Source organism: Platalea leucorodia (genome assembly GCF_965183815.1).
Source record: "Platalea leucorodia genome assembly, chromosome: 16".
In the NCBI taxonomy this organism is placed as follows: Eukaryota; Metazoa; Chordata; class Aves; order Pelecaniformes; family Threskiornithidae; genus Platalea; species Platalea leucorodia.
The window spans coordinates 13,587,818-13,604,663 of NC_138838.1; the positions used below are offsets into that span (position 1 = coordinate 13,587,818).

At 47.9% G+C, this 16,846-nt stretch overlaps 1 protein-coding gene across 3 annotated transcripts in view; it reads left to right on the top strand.

The window, feature by feature from the left end:
• Positions 1–16,846, top strand: part of SUPT6H (SPT6 homolog, histone chaperone and transcription elongation factor) — a 30,546-nt gene that overhangs the window by 10,261 nt on the left and 3,439 nt on the right. For all 3 annotated transcript variants that reach the window (XM_082328460.1, XM_082328462.1, XM_082328461.1), the window contains 28 exons: positions 1,007–1,108; positions 1,618–1,734; positions 2,280–2,369; positions 2,861–3,003; positions 3,269–3,420; positions 3,938–4,036; positions 4,218–4,347; positions 4,452–4,602; positions 5,025–5,179; positions 5,748–5,943; positions 6,289–6,428; positions 6,507–6,624; positions 7,267–7,343; positions 7,520–7,655; positions 8,083–8,220; positions 8,531–8,698; positions 9,216–9,343; positions 10,449–10,656; positions 11,130–11,277; positions 11,530–11,672; positions 12,444–12,584; positions 13,676–13,871; positions 14,003–14,241; positions 14,515–14,628; positions 15,115–15,239; positions 15,731–15,843; positions 16,256–16,333; positions 16,422–16,588. In XM_082328460.1, coding sequence (XP_082184586.1) covers positions 1,007–1,108; positions 1,618–1,734; positions 2,280–2,369; positions 2,861–3,003; positions 3,269–3,420; positions 3,938–4,036; positions 4,218–4,347; positions 4,452–4,602; positions 5,025–5,179; positions 5,748–5,943; positions 6,289–6,428; positions 6,507–6,624; positions 7,267–7,343; positions 7,520–7,655; positions 8,083–8,220; positions 8,531–8,698; positions 9,216–9,343; positions 10,449–10,656; positions 11,130–11,277; positions 11,530–11,672; positions 12,444–12,584; positions 13,676–13,871; positions 14,003–14,241; positions 14,515–14,628; positions 15,115–15,239; positions 15,731–15,843; positions 16,256–16,333; positions 16,422–16,588 — 3,912 coding nt within the window. The remainder of the gene's footprint in view (positions 1–1,006; positions 1,109–1,617; positions 1,735–2,279; positions 2,370–2,860; positions 3,004–3,268; positions 3,421–3,937; positions 4,037–4,217; positions 4,348–4,451; positions 4,603–5,024; positions 5,180–5,747; positions 5,944–6,288; positions 6,429–6,506; positions 6,625–7,266; positions 7,344–7,519; positions 7,656–8,082; positions 8,221–8,530; positions 8,699–9,215; positions 9,344–10,448; positions 10,657–11,129; positions 11,278–11,529; positions 11,673–12,443; positions 12,585–13,675; positions 13,872–14,002; positions 14,242–14,514; positions 14,629–15,114; positions 15,240–15,730; positions 15,844–16,255; positions 16,334–16,421; positions 16,589–16,846) is intronic.

Here is a 16,846-nt window from a genome sequence, read left to right on the forward strand (position 1 = left end):
GGGCTTGTGCTCTGCTGAGATACCCTTTATGCTGGATTCTGTTAGTAATCACAAGTTGTACCTCTGGATAGCAAGAGGTACAGTGCCAGAGATTTGCTGCAGTGCCAGAAAAGGTTTGCTAGGGTTTCTAGCCTACCTGTATGCCAGCCAACGTGTAACTGTTCCGTATGAGACATTTCTGTAACCCGCTTTAAATCTGAGTGACTGGTACTTATACTGCTCTCAGTAACAGAGTCCTGTTTGTGCTGCTAGGAATCATTCTGGTATCTCATACTTTTGTCTTAATTTTACCCTGTATTCAGATTTTCACTGAACAGTCGATCTCCCTTTAGTATATGTTAATGTAATTCTGTCCAGAGGCTTGTTACCCTCCTTTGTAAAATGGGATGTCTGAAGCTGCCGGCTTTTCAGAAGGACCTTTTTTCCCATGCCAGTGTGCACAGCACAAGGGAACGCTGTGTGTAGTGTCTTCTGGCCGTATGTGGCCTGTTCAGACATTTTGTCATCTTCACGGATGTCAATAGTGATTAGAGCAGGCTTTCTGAAAGAGAATTGCCTGGGACTAAATGCCCAGAGAGGGTTTGGAGCTGCTTTATGTTCTGTTATTCTATGGCTGCAGCAAGAAAAGTGATAACAAAGCCAGAACAGGCACAGATAGATTGGAACAGAGGATGTAGCTGCAGAGGGTTTAGGAGTCTGGTAGGAGGTGGGGGTACCCTGACTTGATCATCACGGAAGATTTCGCACCATGGCAGGTCTTTCCACAAGCCTTTGACAGAATTGTTAGCTGCCTTTACCTGGTGTAAAGCTGATGCAGATTTCCTGTGTGCTCAGAAGATGCAGACATTGAAGTGCTATCCTCAGCAAAGCCTTGTGGGTGTGGGAGGTACTGAGACCCCGTAAGCAACCTGCAGCTCAAAGCAGTAATTTCCAGGCTTCTTGAAGACATGGTAGCACAAGCCCTGGTGGTGCACATGCCTCTGCTCATCCTGTTGTCTTTTCACAGTTGCGATCCATCCCGGTGAAGAGTGCTGAAGATGATGAGCTGGAGGAAGAAGCTGACTGGATTTACAGGAACGCATTTGCAACACCCACTATCTCCTTGCAGGTAAAGGACTATGCCTGGGACTTCTGTCCTAAGAGGACTTGAAGCTGCTGCAGATTTCCAACCTGGAGCCATTGTTCCAGGAGTCTGCTCAGAGGAATGTGGTGCCCAATATACATTTCTTTCTGGTTTTCTGGTTTTGAGCAGGTCATTTAACATGCACATGTCTTCATTTTTGCATCCATAAAACAGGACAAAAAGGAACACAGAGAAGTTGCAAGAATAATTGTCAAGAATGACTGAAAGATCTCTGAGCCATTGTGCTCTTAGGGCTCAACTAGTATTAGCCATGATCTGCTTTTAACCATCAGTTACCTTGACCAGATGCTGCTTCTCCATTTTCCTTTAAGCCAGTCAGGGCTAGGATGCCTTTCTGTGGTCTAAAATCAGAGCATGTACCTAAGCCTGCATTCCCAGCTAACAGAAGGACCACCATTTTCCAGCCTTAGCCTGGGCTGGCCTTTGGGGGACAGCTCAGGAATACGATCAACACAATGTGTTTTTCCTTTTAGGAAAGTTGTGACTACCTCGACCGTGGACAAGCCAGCAGCAGCTTCAGCCGCAAGGGGCCCAGCACCATCCAGAAGATTAAAGAAGCTCTGAATTTCATGAGAAATCAACATTTTGAGGTAATTCGCAACTCGACTTCATTGCCAAGATAAGGTCCGAGTTGCTGTCTCCTTATCCCGACAGGATTAGCAGAGGGGCTGCTGGAAGCATTTAGGGCAGCAAATTGGAAGGGGCTGAGACACCATACCTGGTTGCCTCTCCTGTGACAAAATGGTGCTTCACTGGAAAGTGCAGCTCATCTTATGTGAGCTGTGGCAACACAGGTTTTTAAGGCCTGTTTGACAAGGCTGCTATCATCGTATTGCCCTGATCCTGGACAAATTGATGCTAAATGAGATGGAGGAATTCCAGAGTCTCTTGAGCCTTGCTTGGTCCATTCGACCTGTTCTCTGAGGCGTTGCCCCATGTTGCAGGAGCTTTTTGGTATATGTGGTGTATTCTTTGGTGGAATGGTCTTTAGAGCTGGGGCATGGCTTGGTACATCTCCCACACTGCTGCCCCATTAGCTTATTCTCCCACATGGAACAGGAGCATTCTCTGGACTCCTGGCTGGCAGGAGCAGCCCGGTCTCCTGCACGGTGCTGATGAGTCATTTCTGACCCAGGTCCCATTCATCGCCTTCTACAGAAAGGAGTATGTGGAGCCAGAGCTGCACATCAACGACCTGTGGAGGGTCTGGCAGTGGGATGAGAAGGTGAGGAGTGTTTTCACTGCTTGTTATCCATCAACAGTTAACATGTATTCCCACCTAGCCTGATACTTTCAGCAGATTGTGTTTTGGCTGTGGAGACCTCGTGTGCTTTTTTTACCCATGGCTTTTTTGCATGTTTGCTGTCACGTGGTGGTAAAGGGTTATCTGACAAAAGAGGAATCAAAACAGTCTTTCCCCTTCATCGAGTTCCTTTTGTGTAGTGACCTTTCCTGCAAGGAGTGCAGGTTCCTTCTCTGCTGTCAGGTAGATCCAAACCTTGATTCCTCCCCCCACCCCAGTTAACAGAATTCATCTCTGAGATGAGACCTGCCACACATGTTACATCTGGGCTTGGCTGTAGATGAAGATTTTTATGATTATTTTAATATGACAAATATCCCAAGATCCTGGGAGACTGTGTCTGGGAAGGGAGGAGACAGATGTGACACAACCGCTATGGTGCGTTTCACTGGAAGTCTTTGTTCTCATATTAGTGGACCCAGCTGAAGATCCGCAAGCAGAACCTGACACGTCTGTTTGAGAAGATGCAGGCATACCAGTATGAACAAATCTCTGCTGACCCAGACAAGCCCTTGGCTGATGGAATAAGGGCCCTGGATACTACTGACATGGAGAGGTATGGTGCCATGGCTTTCTTATATTCATTCCAAAACAACTTAAAATGTGCATTAACTTGCCCAAACAGCACAGGCTCTCTGGCCACTGCAGCGCATTGACTTTAGCCTCCCCACAAAGCCAGTAATGAGAAATATTTAAAACTCTTTTGGAAGATGAGCCGAAGCCCTCCCTCTGCCTGACCTGTACCAGAGCAGGTTCCTTGAGCGCTCTGACCACGGCTCAGCTGCAAGCAGGGTGTAACATGCTGGCTTTGCATGCCGTAGGCTGAAGGACGTGCAGTCCATGGACGAGCTGAAGGACGTGTATAATCACTTCCTGCTGTACTATGGGCGAGACATCCCCAAGATGCAGAATGCTGCCAAGGCCGCTCGAAAGAAGCAAAAGCGTATCCGAGAGGATGGTGAAGAGGAGGAAGGTTTGTCCCCAAACTTGATAGTCTCCTCATTGTGGACTGTTTGAAAATCCTGGTTCAAAAGAGTAGTAAGAAAGTTTGTTGAGAAGCCCATTTTCTTGCACAGAGCATCTCTGCTGTTTGCTTCTATCTCGCGTTAGTCCCAGGTCTTCCAGGTATCTCTGGAAATGGTTAAAATTTGCCACACGAGGTGCTGCTTTTCGTTGGAGTGAATACCACCCCTTGTGGCAGGGTCCAAAGCAAAGATCAGCCACCTTGATGTGTGTTTTAATTTGCAACCCAGAGATACTGCTATTAAAACTGCAAAAGAGTGAAACTGAAGAGAAGATAACATTTTCAGGGTGCTTTTCTAACCCTGAATAATTTTAAGGCTACTGTGACCTTTGAGATGTGTTTGTGGAATTTAGGGACTCTGTTGCACAATGTAGGTTGTGTTTGATACCTTCGCTGTGCTTCTGACACCCTGCAGCTGTCTGGATGCCTCTGTAAAGAGGCCTTGCTAAACATATCCTTCCCATAGGTGAAGGGGAGGATGCAGAAGATGATGAGCAGAAAGGGCCAGAGCTGAAGCAGGCTTCCCGTCGGGATATGTACACCATCTGTCAAACAGCTGGGCTGGGTAAGGGCTGTGCTCCGTCATGCTGAACTCACAGTGGCCTAGTCCATGTGCTCTTCTGGGTGGTGTGGCTTACCTGTAGAAGGAGGACTGGTAGTTTTACCCAGTATAAGCTACAGTACCCTTGTCCTCATCGGTTTTGTGGTGTTTGTTTGTTTTTTTTTTTTTTTTTTTCTTCCCCCAGATGGCCTGGCTAAGAAGTTTGGTCTGACACCTGAACAGTTTGGAGAGAATCTCCGAGACAGTTACCAGCGTCACGAGACAGAGCAGTTCCCTGCAGAGCCCCTGGAGCTGGCCAAGGATTATGTGTGTGGGTCAGTGTGGGGGGATCTTCATTGAGGTTCTGCGGATGTGGCACAGGGGAGGGGATCTGGGGACACTCAAGTCCTAAGCCTTCGTGTTGCCCTTTTGCCTTTAGTCAATTCCCAAGCCCTGAAGCAGTGCTGGAAGGAGCCCGGTACATGGTGGCTTTGCAGATAGCCAGGGAGCCTTTGGTCAGACAGGTCCTGAGACAGACTTTCCAAGAAAGAGCCAAAATCAACATTTCACCAACCAAAAAGGGGAAGAAGGTAAGGAAGGGAGCTCTGACTCTGTGGGTCAATTCAGGGAAGGATCTAAATAACATACAAATGCTTGTTTTTGCATCTGAAAACTTCTCCCATGTCAGTGACAACTGAATAAATCTTAGAGCAGCACGTGAGCTGGGCTGTTGCAGAGGCCAGCTCAGCGGCATGCTGCATTTTCAGTCTCAGCGTTTCATCAGACCTGATTCTTGCTGTTGAGATGTTGCCTTCAATTATTGGAACAGTCTCTGTTTCTCTGGGACTGGGAAAGAATTCCACTGTGTCCTGCTGGGGAAGGAAATGCAGACTGGCAGGCATAGGGGTTGAGGGGGTATTGAATAAAAACCATTGTCTGCTGTGGTATACAGAAGGGTCTTTCTTCGTGAATGCCCTGCATGCATGCTGACTGTCTCTCCTCTCTCTCCCAGGATATTGATGAAGCCCACTATGCTTATTCCTTTAAATACTTGAAGAACAAGCCTGTGAAGGAGCTGCGAGATGACCAGTTCCTGAAAATGAGCCTGGCAGAGGAGGAGGCACTGCTGACTATAGACATCAGCATTGACATGAAAGGAGTGGAGGGGTGAGTCCTCACTGGCTGTGCCGTCTGTGCCTTGGCAGAGCTCATTTATCCTGTGCTGCCATGCTTTTAGAGCTCCTCTGTAACCCACACTGCTCCTGGAAGCCGTGGCCTAGTGGTTTCCTGCACCATAAAGCCAAGCAGCCTCTCAGGGTCTTGCTTTTTTCTTCATCTTAGTGAAAACTTTAGCGGGCATCTGGCTTATTCATTTGAAGGCAACCTGAAACCTGTAGGATTTTTGTGAAAGATGACGCTTGTTTCCCAGCCACCCTCACTGTGTGGCTCCTTGGTTCCCTCCCTGCGCATCTGAGCAGCCACACTGTGCAATATGGGTGTGCTGGAGTGGCTGTGGGTTACCCCGTGTTGCACTGACCAGACCTCTCTGTGCTGCCAGCATAGCTTTTGCAGCTAAAGGAGTGTTTGATGGGAGGTTTGGCTCTTCTCTAAATTTTCCAGGCAGCTTCCTGAATCTGAGGTGCTGCTATCACATCCCTGTGCAGGAATCTGCCAGTGGTGGTGTCAGTGCAGGTGTTTGGAGCCCTTCTGTATCTCCCCCTCTCATTTCTTGCAGTTATGGTAGCGACCAGACGTACTTTGAGGAGATCAAACAGTTCTATTATCGGGATGAGTTCAGCCACCAGGTGCAGGAGTGGAATCGGCAGCGTACAATGGCCATTGAGCGGTCCCTCAACCAGTTCCTCTACGTGCAGATGGCTAAAGAGTTGAAGAACAAGCTGTTGGTGGAGGCCAAGGAGTATGTCCTCAAGGTGAGATGGGGGACAGGCACTTTGAGTCAGAGCTGGGGTTACAGGTGCTGGCAGTCCTGCAGCATGCTGGGGAGAGCTACTGACAGGCCATGCACAGGCATTTGGGAAGGAGGAGGGGGCAGGCAGGGGTCTGAGTCTGGTCCTTTCCCAAGGATGGAGAGAAGAGCATATACCTCATTGGGAGGGAAGATGGGCTCCATGGTTCTGCAGAGCTGGTCCCAGTCCTGGCAGAATATACTGTCTTGTTGCCCTGAGCAATACATGACCTTCCCTCCAGAGAAGGGTTATGCCAAAGCACCTGCAGTGGATTTTCTCACTCCTCTCTCCTGTTCTCTGTTCTACCAGGCTTGCAGCCGGAAGCTGTACAACTGGCTAAAAGTAGCTTCATACCGTCCTGATCAGCAAGTGGAGGAAGATGATGATTTCATGGATGAAAACCAAGGGAAGGGGATTCGGGTGCTAGGCATTGCATTTTCCTCAGCCAGGTAGGAGGAAAGGAATTGCCTCTGGATCCATGTTCAGCTTTAGCAGTCCTCCATGTCTGAGTGATCTCTGTTTCGCAGGGACCACCCTGTGTTTTGTGCCCTTGTTAATGGAGAGGGTGAGGTTACAGACTTCCTCCGATTGCCACATTTCACAAAGAGAAGGAATGCCTGGCGTGAGGAAGAGAGGGAAAAGAAGGTGAGCCTTGGTGCGGCTATTGCGGAGATAAATATCTGGACGTTGCTTTTGGTACCGTACGATCCACTGTGGGCTGGAGAGGAGCAGTCAGGCTGAAGACAGCTCAGGCCTCGTCACTCTCGCATGCAAAAATACTGCCTTTTTCCCGCCCTATAATTATTCTGGCAAAACAGTTATTTCCAGTTAGATTCCAATTAATCTCTTCTGCCCCTCTTACGGGGAGTGGCGGGGCCTTGCCATTACTGCGTTCTGTTAGTGTTGGGGTTTTGTGAGCTTCTGTGGTCACAATTACAAAAACCTTCTCCCCTTTCCCTGATCACATTATAATAGCAAGAGGCTGTGGGACCTCCTGGAGCTTGGGGCAGGCTTTTGACTTCCATTCCCTACTTGCAATGATTTCTTGTAACACCAGACCATGAGGCCATCAGTCTTTGCCCTGGAGAGCCTTCCTGTTTCTCCTTACAGTAGTCAGGAGCTCAAGGCCTGTGGAGACAGCATTTAGCCATGTTCATGTCATGGTGGCAGATCCAGGTGGCAGTGGGTGAGGATTTGCCCTATGAAATAGGAGCCCAGGACTGGTAGCTAGCTCAGTACAGAAACCCTCTAGCTTTTCTACTCTGACCTGTCTTACTTCCTTTCCAGGCCCAGGATATTGAAACCTTGAAAAAATTCCTCCTGAACAAGAAGCCTCATGTGGTGACAATTGCAGGCGAGAACAGGTCAGTCTTTGTGTTCCTTCCACTTTCCAGTCTCTTTGCAGTCCTTTCCTCATGTCTGTCCACATTTCGCTGTTTCTGTCTGTGGTGTGAGGTCACCCATTGGGGTTATCTCCCTAAGTGATTTCAGGACCCAGCTTTGCACTCTCCCCTCAGTCCCCTTGGCCATCTCTCCCTAGGGATGCTCAGATGCTGATGGAGGATGTAAAAAGAATTGTTCATGAGCTGGATCAAGGGCAGCAGCTGTCCTCTATCGGAGTGGAGCTGGTGGACAACGAACTGGCCATCCTCTACATGAACAGCAAGAAGTCTGAGGTGAACCTTCTGTTATTCTAGCTATCCTTTATTCTGTTGCTCATTTGTGCTGTCTCATCCTTCATTTGTTGTGCTGACCCTGCCTTCTGTCATCTGCTGCGTCATGTAATCCATCTAGATAGTGATGTACTGATCTTTTGGGTGAAGGCAAAATGTCTTATTTAGGCTTCCCTGAAGAGATCAGCACCAGCAGATGTACAAAGTAGATATTGATGTAGTCTGAAATGAATCTTGCTCAGCTGAGTGGATGGGGTTGTTTCATTCCTAGTTGCAGCAGAGTTCCTGGGAGCCTTTGACCTCAGTTCTCTTTGCCTTGAGCACCAAATGCTTCCCTAGTTCCAGTCCATGTCTGATGTGTCTTTGCTACTTGTGCTACAAGGTGTGAAAACACCATGAGGGTTTTCCCTCATTCTCTGGCCTTTTGCAGAACGAGTTCCGGGATTACCCACCTCTGCTGCGTCAAGCCGTCTCCCTTGCTCGCCGCATTCAGGACCCCCTCATAGAGTTTGCCCAGGTCTGCAGCTCCGATGAGGATATTCTCTGCCTAAAACTCCACCCTTTGCAGGTAACTTTGCCTTGAGGGATCCTTCTCTGCAAGAGAAAGTGGCCTTGGGAGGCCTGGGACAGTTTGCTGTCAAAGAAAAGTATTCCAAGTTGAACTGGTGCAAGTTCTGCCTGTTCTGTGCCATGTTTAGGCTACACAGCACCTTCCCCCCCCCCAGCTCATCTGCCTCCTGCCTTTAGGCTGTTCTTAGGGGTAACTCTGAGGTGCAGTACAGCTCCTCAGAGCCATTCTGTTGTGTTTGGCTCAGCTTGCATATGGCAAAGTGTTGCACACATCTCCTTGCGAGGCTAACACCTCTCCTTTCTGTCAGGAGCACGTGGTGAAGGAGGAACTGCTGAATGCCCTCTACTGCGAATTCATAAACCGTGTGAACGAGGTGGGAGTGGATGTCAATCGGGCAATTGCTCACCCTCACAGCCAGGCTTTGCTGCAGTATGTGTGTGGCCTGGGACCACGCAAAGGCACTCATCTGCTAAAGGTAAGGAGGCTTCTGTCTATGCATACAAAAACAATGCATCACCAATAATGTGCGAGTTGGCCTGATGGCGGTGCTGCTACGAGCTGAGTCAGGGTCCCGTGTGCCAGATGCAGCTGACAGCTCCGTTGGCGTGTTTTACTATGTGTTATCTCACTGCGCCTAACCCTGAAGCTGTGCATGGACTTATGTCCTTGATAGACCCAAGCAACTCAGCAGATCTGTCAATCCTAGCTAGCTCCTGAACCCACAGGAACGGATGAACTGTTACAGTACCAAGATGCCTCCGTAGTGTAGAAAACACAAGGCAAGAAGCCAACGCTTTTCCTGAGAGTTGGAGCTGTTCCATGTGGAGTCGTCTCCTTTCATACAATGAAAGGGGGCAACAAGTGATGAGTTGTGATGGGCTTGATTATGTCAGATGCTTTGAACAGTGCAGTGTCTGCTGTGAGTCCTCTGCTTTTACTAGGGAACCCTTGTGTTTGAATACCAGGGTTTATACTGATACCTCTTTCTCCAGATCTTAAAACAAAACAACACGCGTCTGGAGAACAGGACCCAGCTGGTTACGATGTGTCACATGGGACCCAAGGTGTTTATCAACTGTGCTGGCTTCATCAAAATTGACACGGCATCGCTGGGTGATAGGTGGGTATTGGGTTGCGTTCAGTGTCATACGGGATATGGAGTTAGCATGAGCGACAGGCTGAAGCGATCTTGTTCTGTGGAGTCCGTATTCCCAGGAGCTTCTGTGTGGCCCCTCTGATCACTGGCCAAGTTCAGATATTGCTGGTTATTAATCTGATTCTTAAGGGCAGCTAAACTCACACAGCAATGTGAGCTGCAGAACATTAATTATATAGCTTGATATGGTTTGAAAGACCCTTTGTGGTCAAAAGGAACTAAACTAAAAACAGTTGTTCCCTAACATAAGTCGTCATGCACGTCCATCAGTAACCTGTGTGCACTTTTGCTTAGTTTCTGCCTAGTCCTTCCATCAGTATTTTATTCTTCTAAAGTTTCAAACTTGAGGCATAACTTGGCAATTTAGCTTCCTCTTAAACTAGTAGCAATACTGGGAAGCTTGTAGAACATTAGGTTGCAGGCAACTAAACAAGAGATGTGTGTTTGGAGGACAGTGGTAACCTGGTTTCTAAATCTCTAGCTGACTGCTTTGCACAGAAGAGTCACTTGTCGGAAACATGCTTTCTCTAGGGCTGGCACAGTATCCTTCTTGCCTTTGAAAAGCAGTCTGAGAAAAGACACCTGCCTGAATCCTTACGCTGAGTGATCCCACCCCGCTAGGTGCCTGGTTCTTACAGGATACAAATCCCAGACGTGCAGGGGGGAAAGTGTAGATTCCTGCAAACAGCTGGATGTGGATGGCTGCACTGCCACTTGGCAACACTTAATTTGTATGAGGAGAGAAACTGCAGAGAGCTGTGCGCTCATAGAGCAGCTATAGCACACAAAGTGATAGAATCTAGATAGCATCCAAAATGTCTGCTGTAGCTTTGCTGTGCAGGAGCTGCAGGCTGGAATTTGTCATGTCTTGTCTTGGCTCCTGCTGATTTAGTAATGAGGAATTCATTGTGTCCTTTTTAGAGTAGTTCGTTCCACTGAGGGCAGCAGTGGCAAAGCAGCCCCACAGCCAGTAGTGGTGCTCAACAGCGTGATTTATCATTAAGCTGAAGCAGGTGACTCTGGAACCCTGCAGAGTCCTTATCTGAGCATCGCTTCGGTTTCATTTCAGTACTGATTCCTACATCGAAGTCCTAGATGGGTCTAGGGTCCATCCTGAAACTTACGAATGGGCAAGAAAAATGGCAGTGGATGCCTTAGAATACGATGAGTCGGCAGAGGACGCTAATCCCGCAGGGGCTTTAGAGGAGATCTTGGAAAACCCCGAGCGTCTGAAAGACCTGGATCTCGATGCCTTTGCTGAAGAACTGGAAAGACAGGTGCGCTGGGGGTTCCTGGTGCTGAGAAACAGAGGGGAAGCTCTGCTGCCCAGCTCAGTCTCTTATGTTTTCTAGCTGGTGACTCTTATCCTTTTTAGGAGCTGAGCTGTTGCTGTTGTAAAATGTATAAACAGCCATGACAAGTATTCAGTGTCTGACAATGGCATGTAGTAAATGCTTACAGAAAGTACAGTGGGGGCAGTGGGAGGAAGGAGGCAGGAGACAGTAATTAGACCATTTAAGCCGTTCTCCCTGAAATTATCTAACTTTATTCTGAATGTATTGGTACTTTTGGCCTTCTCAACATCCTGTGACTGAGTTCCACAGTTTGATGGTACCCTATGCATTCCTCTTTTTTTAAACTTGCTGTTTGATAAGTTCCTTGAGTTCTTTCATAACTTATACTGGATTCCCTCACCTCCTTCACCTCTTTCCTGCTTCTCATGGCTTTATAACCTTTGAATACCACACAGGGCTACGGTGACAAGCATATCACTTTATATGACATTCGAGCTGAACTAAGCTGCAGGTACAAGGACCTGAGAACCCCATACCGTTCTCCAAACACAGAAGAGGTCTTCAATATGCTGACCAAAGAAACTCCAGAGACTTTTTATATAGGTACATCCCTGTTTACATCCCTAGTTTCTGTCATCCTAAATTGACTTAGGATGTATAAAGGTGGGGCAGAGGGATCTTGGTAAAGGCGATGTTGGGACGGTGCGATGGTTACATGTATGTGAAGCAGCTTTTCAAGTAGCTGGGTGCTGTCCTAACGCCTTCACAAACAACTCCCTTAGATCAAGGGAACTGCCCAGCCCTGCAGTTGGCTTTCAGTTTTTCATTCTTTCCTTCTCTCCCATCACACCACAGGTAAAATGATCATCTGCAACGTGACTGGGATAGCCCACAGGCGGCCGCAAGGAGAAAGCTATGACCAGGCAATACGGAACGATGAAACTGGCCTTTGGCAGTGTCCTTTCTGTCAGCAGGATAACTTTCCAGAGCTCAGTGAGGTGGGGCTGTTTCTCCTAATGGGCCTGCCTTTGTCAGGAGTCTGCTATCGGCAGGCTTCAGTGTTTTGTAGGGCTCTTGGGAGACAAGGTATTGGAGCCAAGATTGTGTCTGCAGTGCCCCAGGATCCAAACCTGAATGTGGCCTTTGGCTGCAAATATAATCTGTTCCACTTTTGACTAATTGCTTCAGTATAGATTTGATAGGTCCTTTATGGCTACATTATGGATTTTGGTGAACTGGGCTAGGAGTGAAATGGCCCTGGGGCTAAGCTGACCAGTTCTTTGCAAATACATACAGCAGGCTTGTTTGTGGTCCAGGATTGTGGTTTATGCAGAGAAACTGCCTGTGACACTGAGAACAGAAGGTTGTTCTGCCACCTTCTCAATTTTAAGAACTTATCTGGACTCCCTGCTGCTTAATGCAGCTCTACTTTAGATCTCTTCTAAACACTGCTGAATTCCAGCCTTGGTAATCCATGGCTTTAAAACCCTATAGCGTTCATCAGAAACCAGCCCTAGCTGCAGGCTTGTGTTCAGGGTCTGAAAATGTTCTGACCTTCCTGGTTGCAAAGCCCCATAAACTGAGCAGAACCAAAGTAGCAAGATTGCATTAGTGGGTAGCATTCATTGAAGTCCTCCATCCCCTGCCCTTCCACACGTCTCTGCTGGTTGCACCAGTTTGCTGACACAGCTTTTGGACTTGTTTGAGTGTGAGCTGCTGGGGCTATTTTGTTTCCATGCTGAATGACTTCTACTTTTGCCTTGCTCAAGGTTTGGAACCACTTTGACAGCGGTTCCTGTCCGGGTCAGGCCATTGGAGTGAAGACACGTCTGGATAATGGTGTCGCTGGCTTCATCCCAACAAAATTTCTTAGTGATAAGGTGGTCAAGCGGCCAGAAGAAAGGGTGAAGGTATGAAAGCAGTGGATTTTCACATATCCAGCAAGAGCTGGAAGAGCCTGGAGCCAATACCAAAGATTCAGAGTTTGGTTAATAACACTGTTCCCTAAATGACTTTTCAAACCTTATTTTCATTTAAGGACTTTAAATCAGCAACATGTTCAGGTTCTGGTTAGTGTCCTTCTCCCACAGTGCAAATCTCTCGGCAGCTGGTGGGAACCATGTTAATCTGTTAACATGTTGCCCTGCGGGAGGATTTATTACAGTCTGGCTGAAGTCTGGGTTTAGGAGACCAGAAGGCATTCTAATGCAGAGCTGCCCTTTGTTTCTGGCTTTCTAAAGAGTTCACAGAACTGCTGTTAGATATGCAAGGGTCACTTTCCCTCTCTCATAGCTTTTTCTTCTGTCTCAATTCATTTGTGGAGGTCATCAGAGTTACTGATCTTGCTCAGGACAGGGGTTGGGGTTCTGAAAGAAACAATCATATGTTTTTATCACATGATAAAATAGAGGTTTAACATCTCTGCTGTCTTTTGGGGTCTCCCTGACAGTCCACGCAGGTGATGAATAATCCTGTAAGCTCAGAGGTCTCTTAGCATTTCTTCAAAGAGTCATTAACTTCAGCACGGTTAACTGCACTAAGACATTGCAGTTTTTGTGGTCATATTTTCTGTTTCCCATTTTATTAGAGCAGTCCTTTGGGTGTCTTCCACTCTGTTTCTAAACAGACTTAACTACTTTCCCGCGCGTCTTGAAGTCCAGTTTTGCTGTTCCCATTGTTAAAGATATGTAAAATAGCAAACTTAATTAACCTCAGCCTCCAGACATGCAGTTTGCTGTGTGGTATGGAGCACAAGTAGCAGACGTGCTGGAGAACTGCCCATTTTTCCTTTAATCTCTTTTGATTCTAGTCATCTTGGGGATCAGTTGATTTTCAGTTCATATGGAAGGATCACTTTTAAAGGTTGTATCAGTCTGAAGTATGTGAGGTAATTTGTACCTCCTTATTGGCAGCGTGACCCCGCGCTGATTGCTCTGTAGTGCAGGGAGGATAGCGTATCAGCCAAACCTGCTGATCAGCTTTGCCTGCCGCTCACCTGCAGGTAGGAATGACCGTTCACTGCAGGATTATGAAGATCGACATTGAAAAGTTCAGTGCGGACCTGACCTGCAGGACCTCAGACTTGATGGATAAGAACAATGAGTGGAAACTGCCTAAAGACACCTACTATGACTTTGACTCTGAAGCAGCAGATCACAAACAGGAAGAAGACCTGAAAAGAAAGCAACAACGGACAAGTGAGTCTGATTTTTCTCTCCCTCGTAACGCCAGCCTTCCCAGGGTGCTTCAGGGAATAAGCACAATTAGACATATAGTTGCAATAAAGCAGTTCCTCTTGGAAGCCTAAACACTCTGCTTTGTCCCCTAGCATACATCAAGAGAGTAATTGCTCACCCATCATTCCACAACATTAGCTTCAAGCAAGCTGAGAAGATGATGGAGACCATGGACCAAGGGGATGTGATTATTCGGCCAAGTAGCAAAGGGGAGAACCACCTGACTGTCACCTGGAAGGTGAACGATGGGATTTACCAGCACGTGGATGTCCGAGAAGAGGGCAAGGAGAATGCCTTCAGCCTGGGCTCCACACTTTGGATTAACACAGAGGTAAGAGCCCTGCAGAGCATGCCTGGGAAGGAGAGGTACCTATTTGGCAGGGACAGGTTGGCACAGCCTTTCTGTCCTTGCAGCTGCTTTCAGACTGTTGGAGAGTAACTTCCATTGCAGTTCTCCAGATTCTTAGACAATACTTAGCTCTTTTATTCTTTTCCTCAAAGCATCCAGCCTTGCTGTGCAGAATGTATGACTGAGCGCTGTATACTAGAATAAGAGTTCCTCATCATGCACCCTAAATACCTCTTTAAATGTGTTTGTTCAAAGGAGTTTGAAGACCTGGATGAAATTGTTGCTCGCTACGTCCAGCCAATGGCTTCTTTTGCCAGAGACCTGTTGAATCACAAATACTATCAGGATTGCAACGGCGGAGACAAGAAGGTAAGCCTGTCCCAGGGTGTGGTAGCTTCTGTAGAAGATATAGGAGCATTATATAAATTTCTTTGTCTCAGGACAGGTCCTAAACTCTGTCTGGCACGAGCTGCTGCTGGAGTGAGCTCTCTGATCTTCCTCTTGTCACTGGGGCTTGGCAGCCACTTTCCAGCTGTAGGTGTCAGGGCGGTTCTGTCTGGGAGCAGTGGAGTTAGGACAGCAACAGAAGTATGGTGTGCTACAGCGGTGTGCCAGAGCAGCAAAGGGTTGCCCTGTCAGCAAATATCACTGAAAGGAGAGTAATTGGCTTTCTGTGACCTGGTGACGTTTGTGCACCAACCCTGCACAGAAACAGTGCAGTTGGTGGTCCTTGTTGGATTGCTAGCATCAGGGCTGGGTGGAAAAAGGGCTGACCACAGCATGGAGGGTAGGCTCTGTGTGTTCCTAAAAATGTAGGCTCTCCCTGAGCATTTCTCTTCCTCTCTCTCTAATTAGAAGCTGGAAGAGCTGCTGATAAAGACAAAGAAAGAGAAGCCAACATTTATTCCCTACTTTATCAGTGCCTGTAAAGATCTACCTGGCAAATTCCTCTTGGGATATCAACCTCGAGGCAAACCAAGGTAAGTGAGAGGCAAGCCCAGCAGCTGCAGCTAAGTACTCAGTACCACACCTCAAGTTATTGCTGCCAGTGTCTCTTCCAGCTCTGTCAGTATCCCCATAAGTCAGGCCTCCCCTTACCCAGGGTTTGGCCTCCTGACGGTAGAAGACCCATGTCTAGCAGTAAAGCTCACCCAGGAGACACTTATGTTTCTAACCAGCTGGCTGCCACAAGCAGTACTGCCCTGTGCAGGGAGTGTTGCCAGGATATAGCAGTGATTGATAGCTTTTTGCATGGAAAGGCGTGATATTTTGGAGCAATGGTTTGAAAACAAAATGAAAGTGTCTTGGGTAGGTTTCTCTGTTCGTTATCAGTACTGCCATTGCCTGAGTTTATAAGGTCTTACCTGTTCTGACTGTGACCTGTTAGTGTGAGGGTCCTGTACAGTGGCAGGTATGGCTCTGAAGCAGCCTGTCATCTCTTGTGCTCTCATGTGTTCACTGCTCTTCACAGGATAGAGTATGTGACAGTGACACCAGAAGGATTCCGCTACCGGGGCCAGGTCTTCCCTACCGTGAATGGACTCTTCCGATGGTTTAAGGATCATTATCAGGACCCTGTTCCAGGTGAGCATCCGAAAACCTGAGTGCCTCAGCTGTCTGTTTCCTGGGTGTCACACAGTAGGGGCAGTTAGTAAAGGAAAATACCGAATTTCATGTTCTTTGTCCCTGAAATGTGTCCTAGTATTTTCTATATGTGGGAAGTTTCAAAGCAGTGTTTAAGTGTTTGGCTTCCATGGCCCCATTGAGAGCTCTCCTGAGAGTTAATCTTTCAGCCAAGTGGGCCATGCAGCAGAAGCTGGAGTTGTCCCTTTCCCTTAGCCTTCCCCACCATACAACCCTCATATGCCATTCCCTGGTAAAATAGAATCTTGCCAGTACAAGTGTCACCTGCATTTTTTTCAAATGTTGAGCTTCAGGCCAATAGCAGCTCTTCCATGAGAACGAATGTATCTCTCTTGGTTTATATTTTATGCAGGTATTACCCCCAGCAGTAGCAGTCGGACCAGAACTCCAGCCTCCATTAATGCTACTCCAGCTAACATTAACCTGGCAGGTCAGTGCGGGCCTTTCCTGGTTGGAATTGGGATGCGAGCTCCTTTTCCAGGCTCCACTTTGTCTAACATGATGGGTCTTTCTTGCAGACCTGACCCGTGCAGTGAACGCTCTACCGCAGAACATGACCTCCCAGATGTTCAGTGCCATCGCTGCCGTGACAGGCCAGGGACAGAACCCAAATGCCACCCCTGCGCAGTGGGCATCCAGTCAGTTTGGCTACGGAGGCAGTGGAGGCGGCAGCAGCGCGTACCATGTAGGTGTCACTTAAGTTTCTGAGAGAAGGTGCTTCTCGACACTGAGCACTGGCTTCTCCTTGCTGCTAGAAACCATCCCGTGGGGGCTCCCCTGGGACTGTAAGGGGTTACTCATTGCCTGGGATCATCCAGTCCTGGCTGGGTACCTGTGGTGCTGCACAGGGGAGCCTGGCTGGATTCTTGGACTGGGTTTCTTTTTGCCTTCTGTGGCTGAGGAAATGAGGCAGGTAATACAGCTCTGCTCTGGGGAGAGTTGA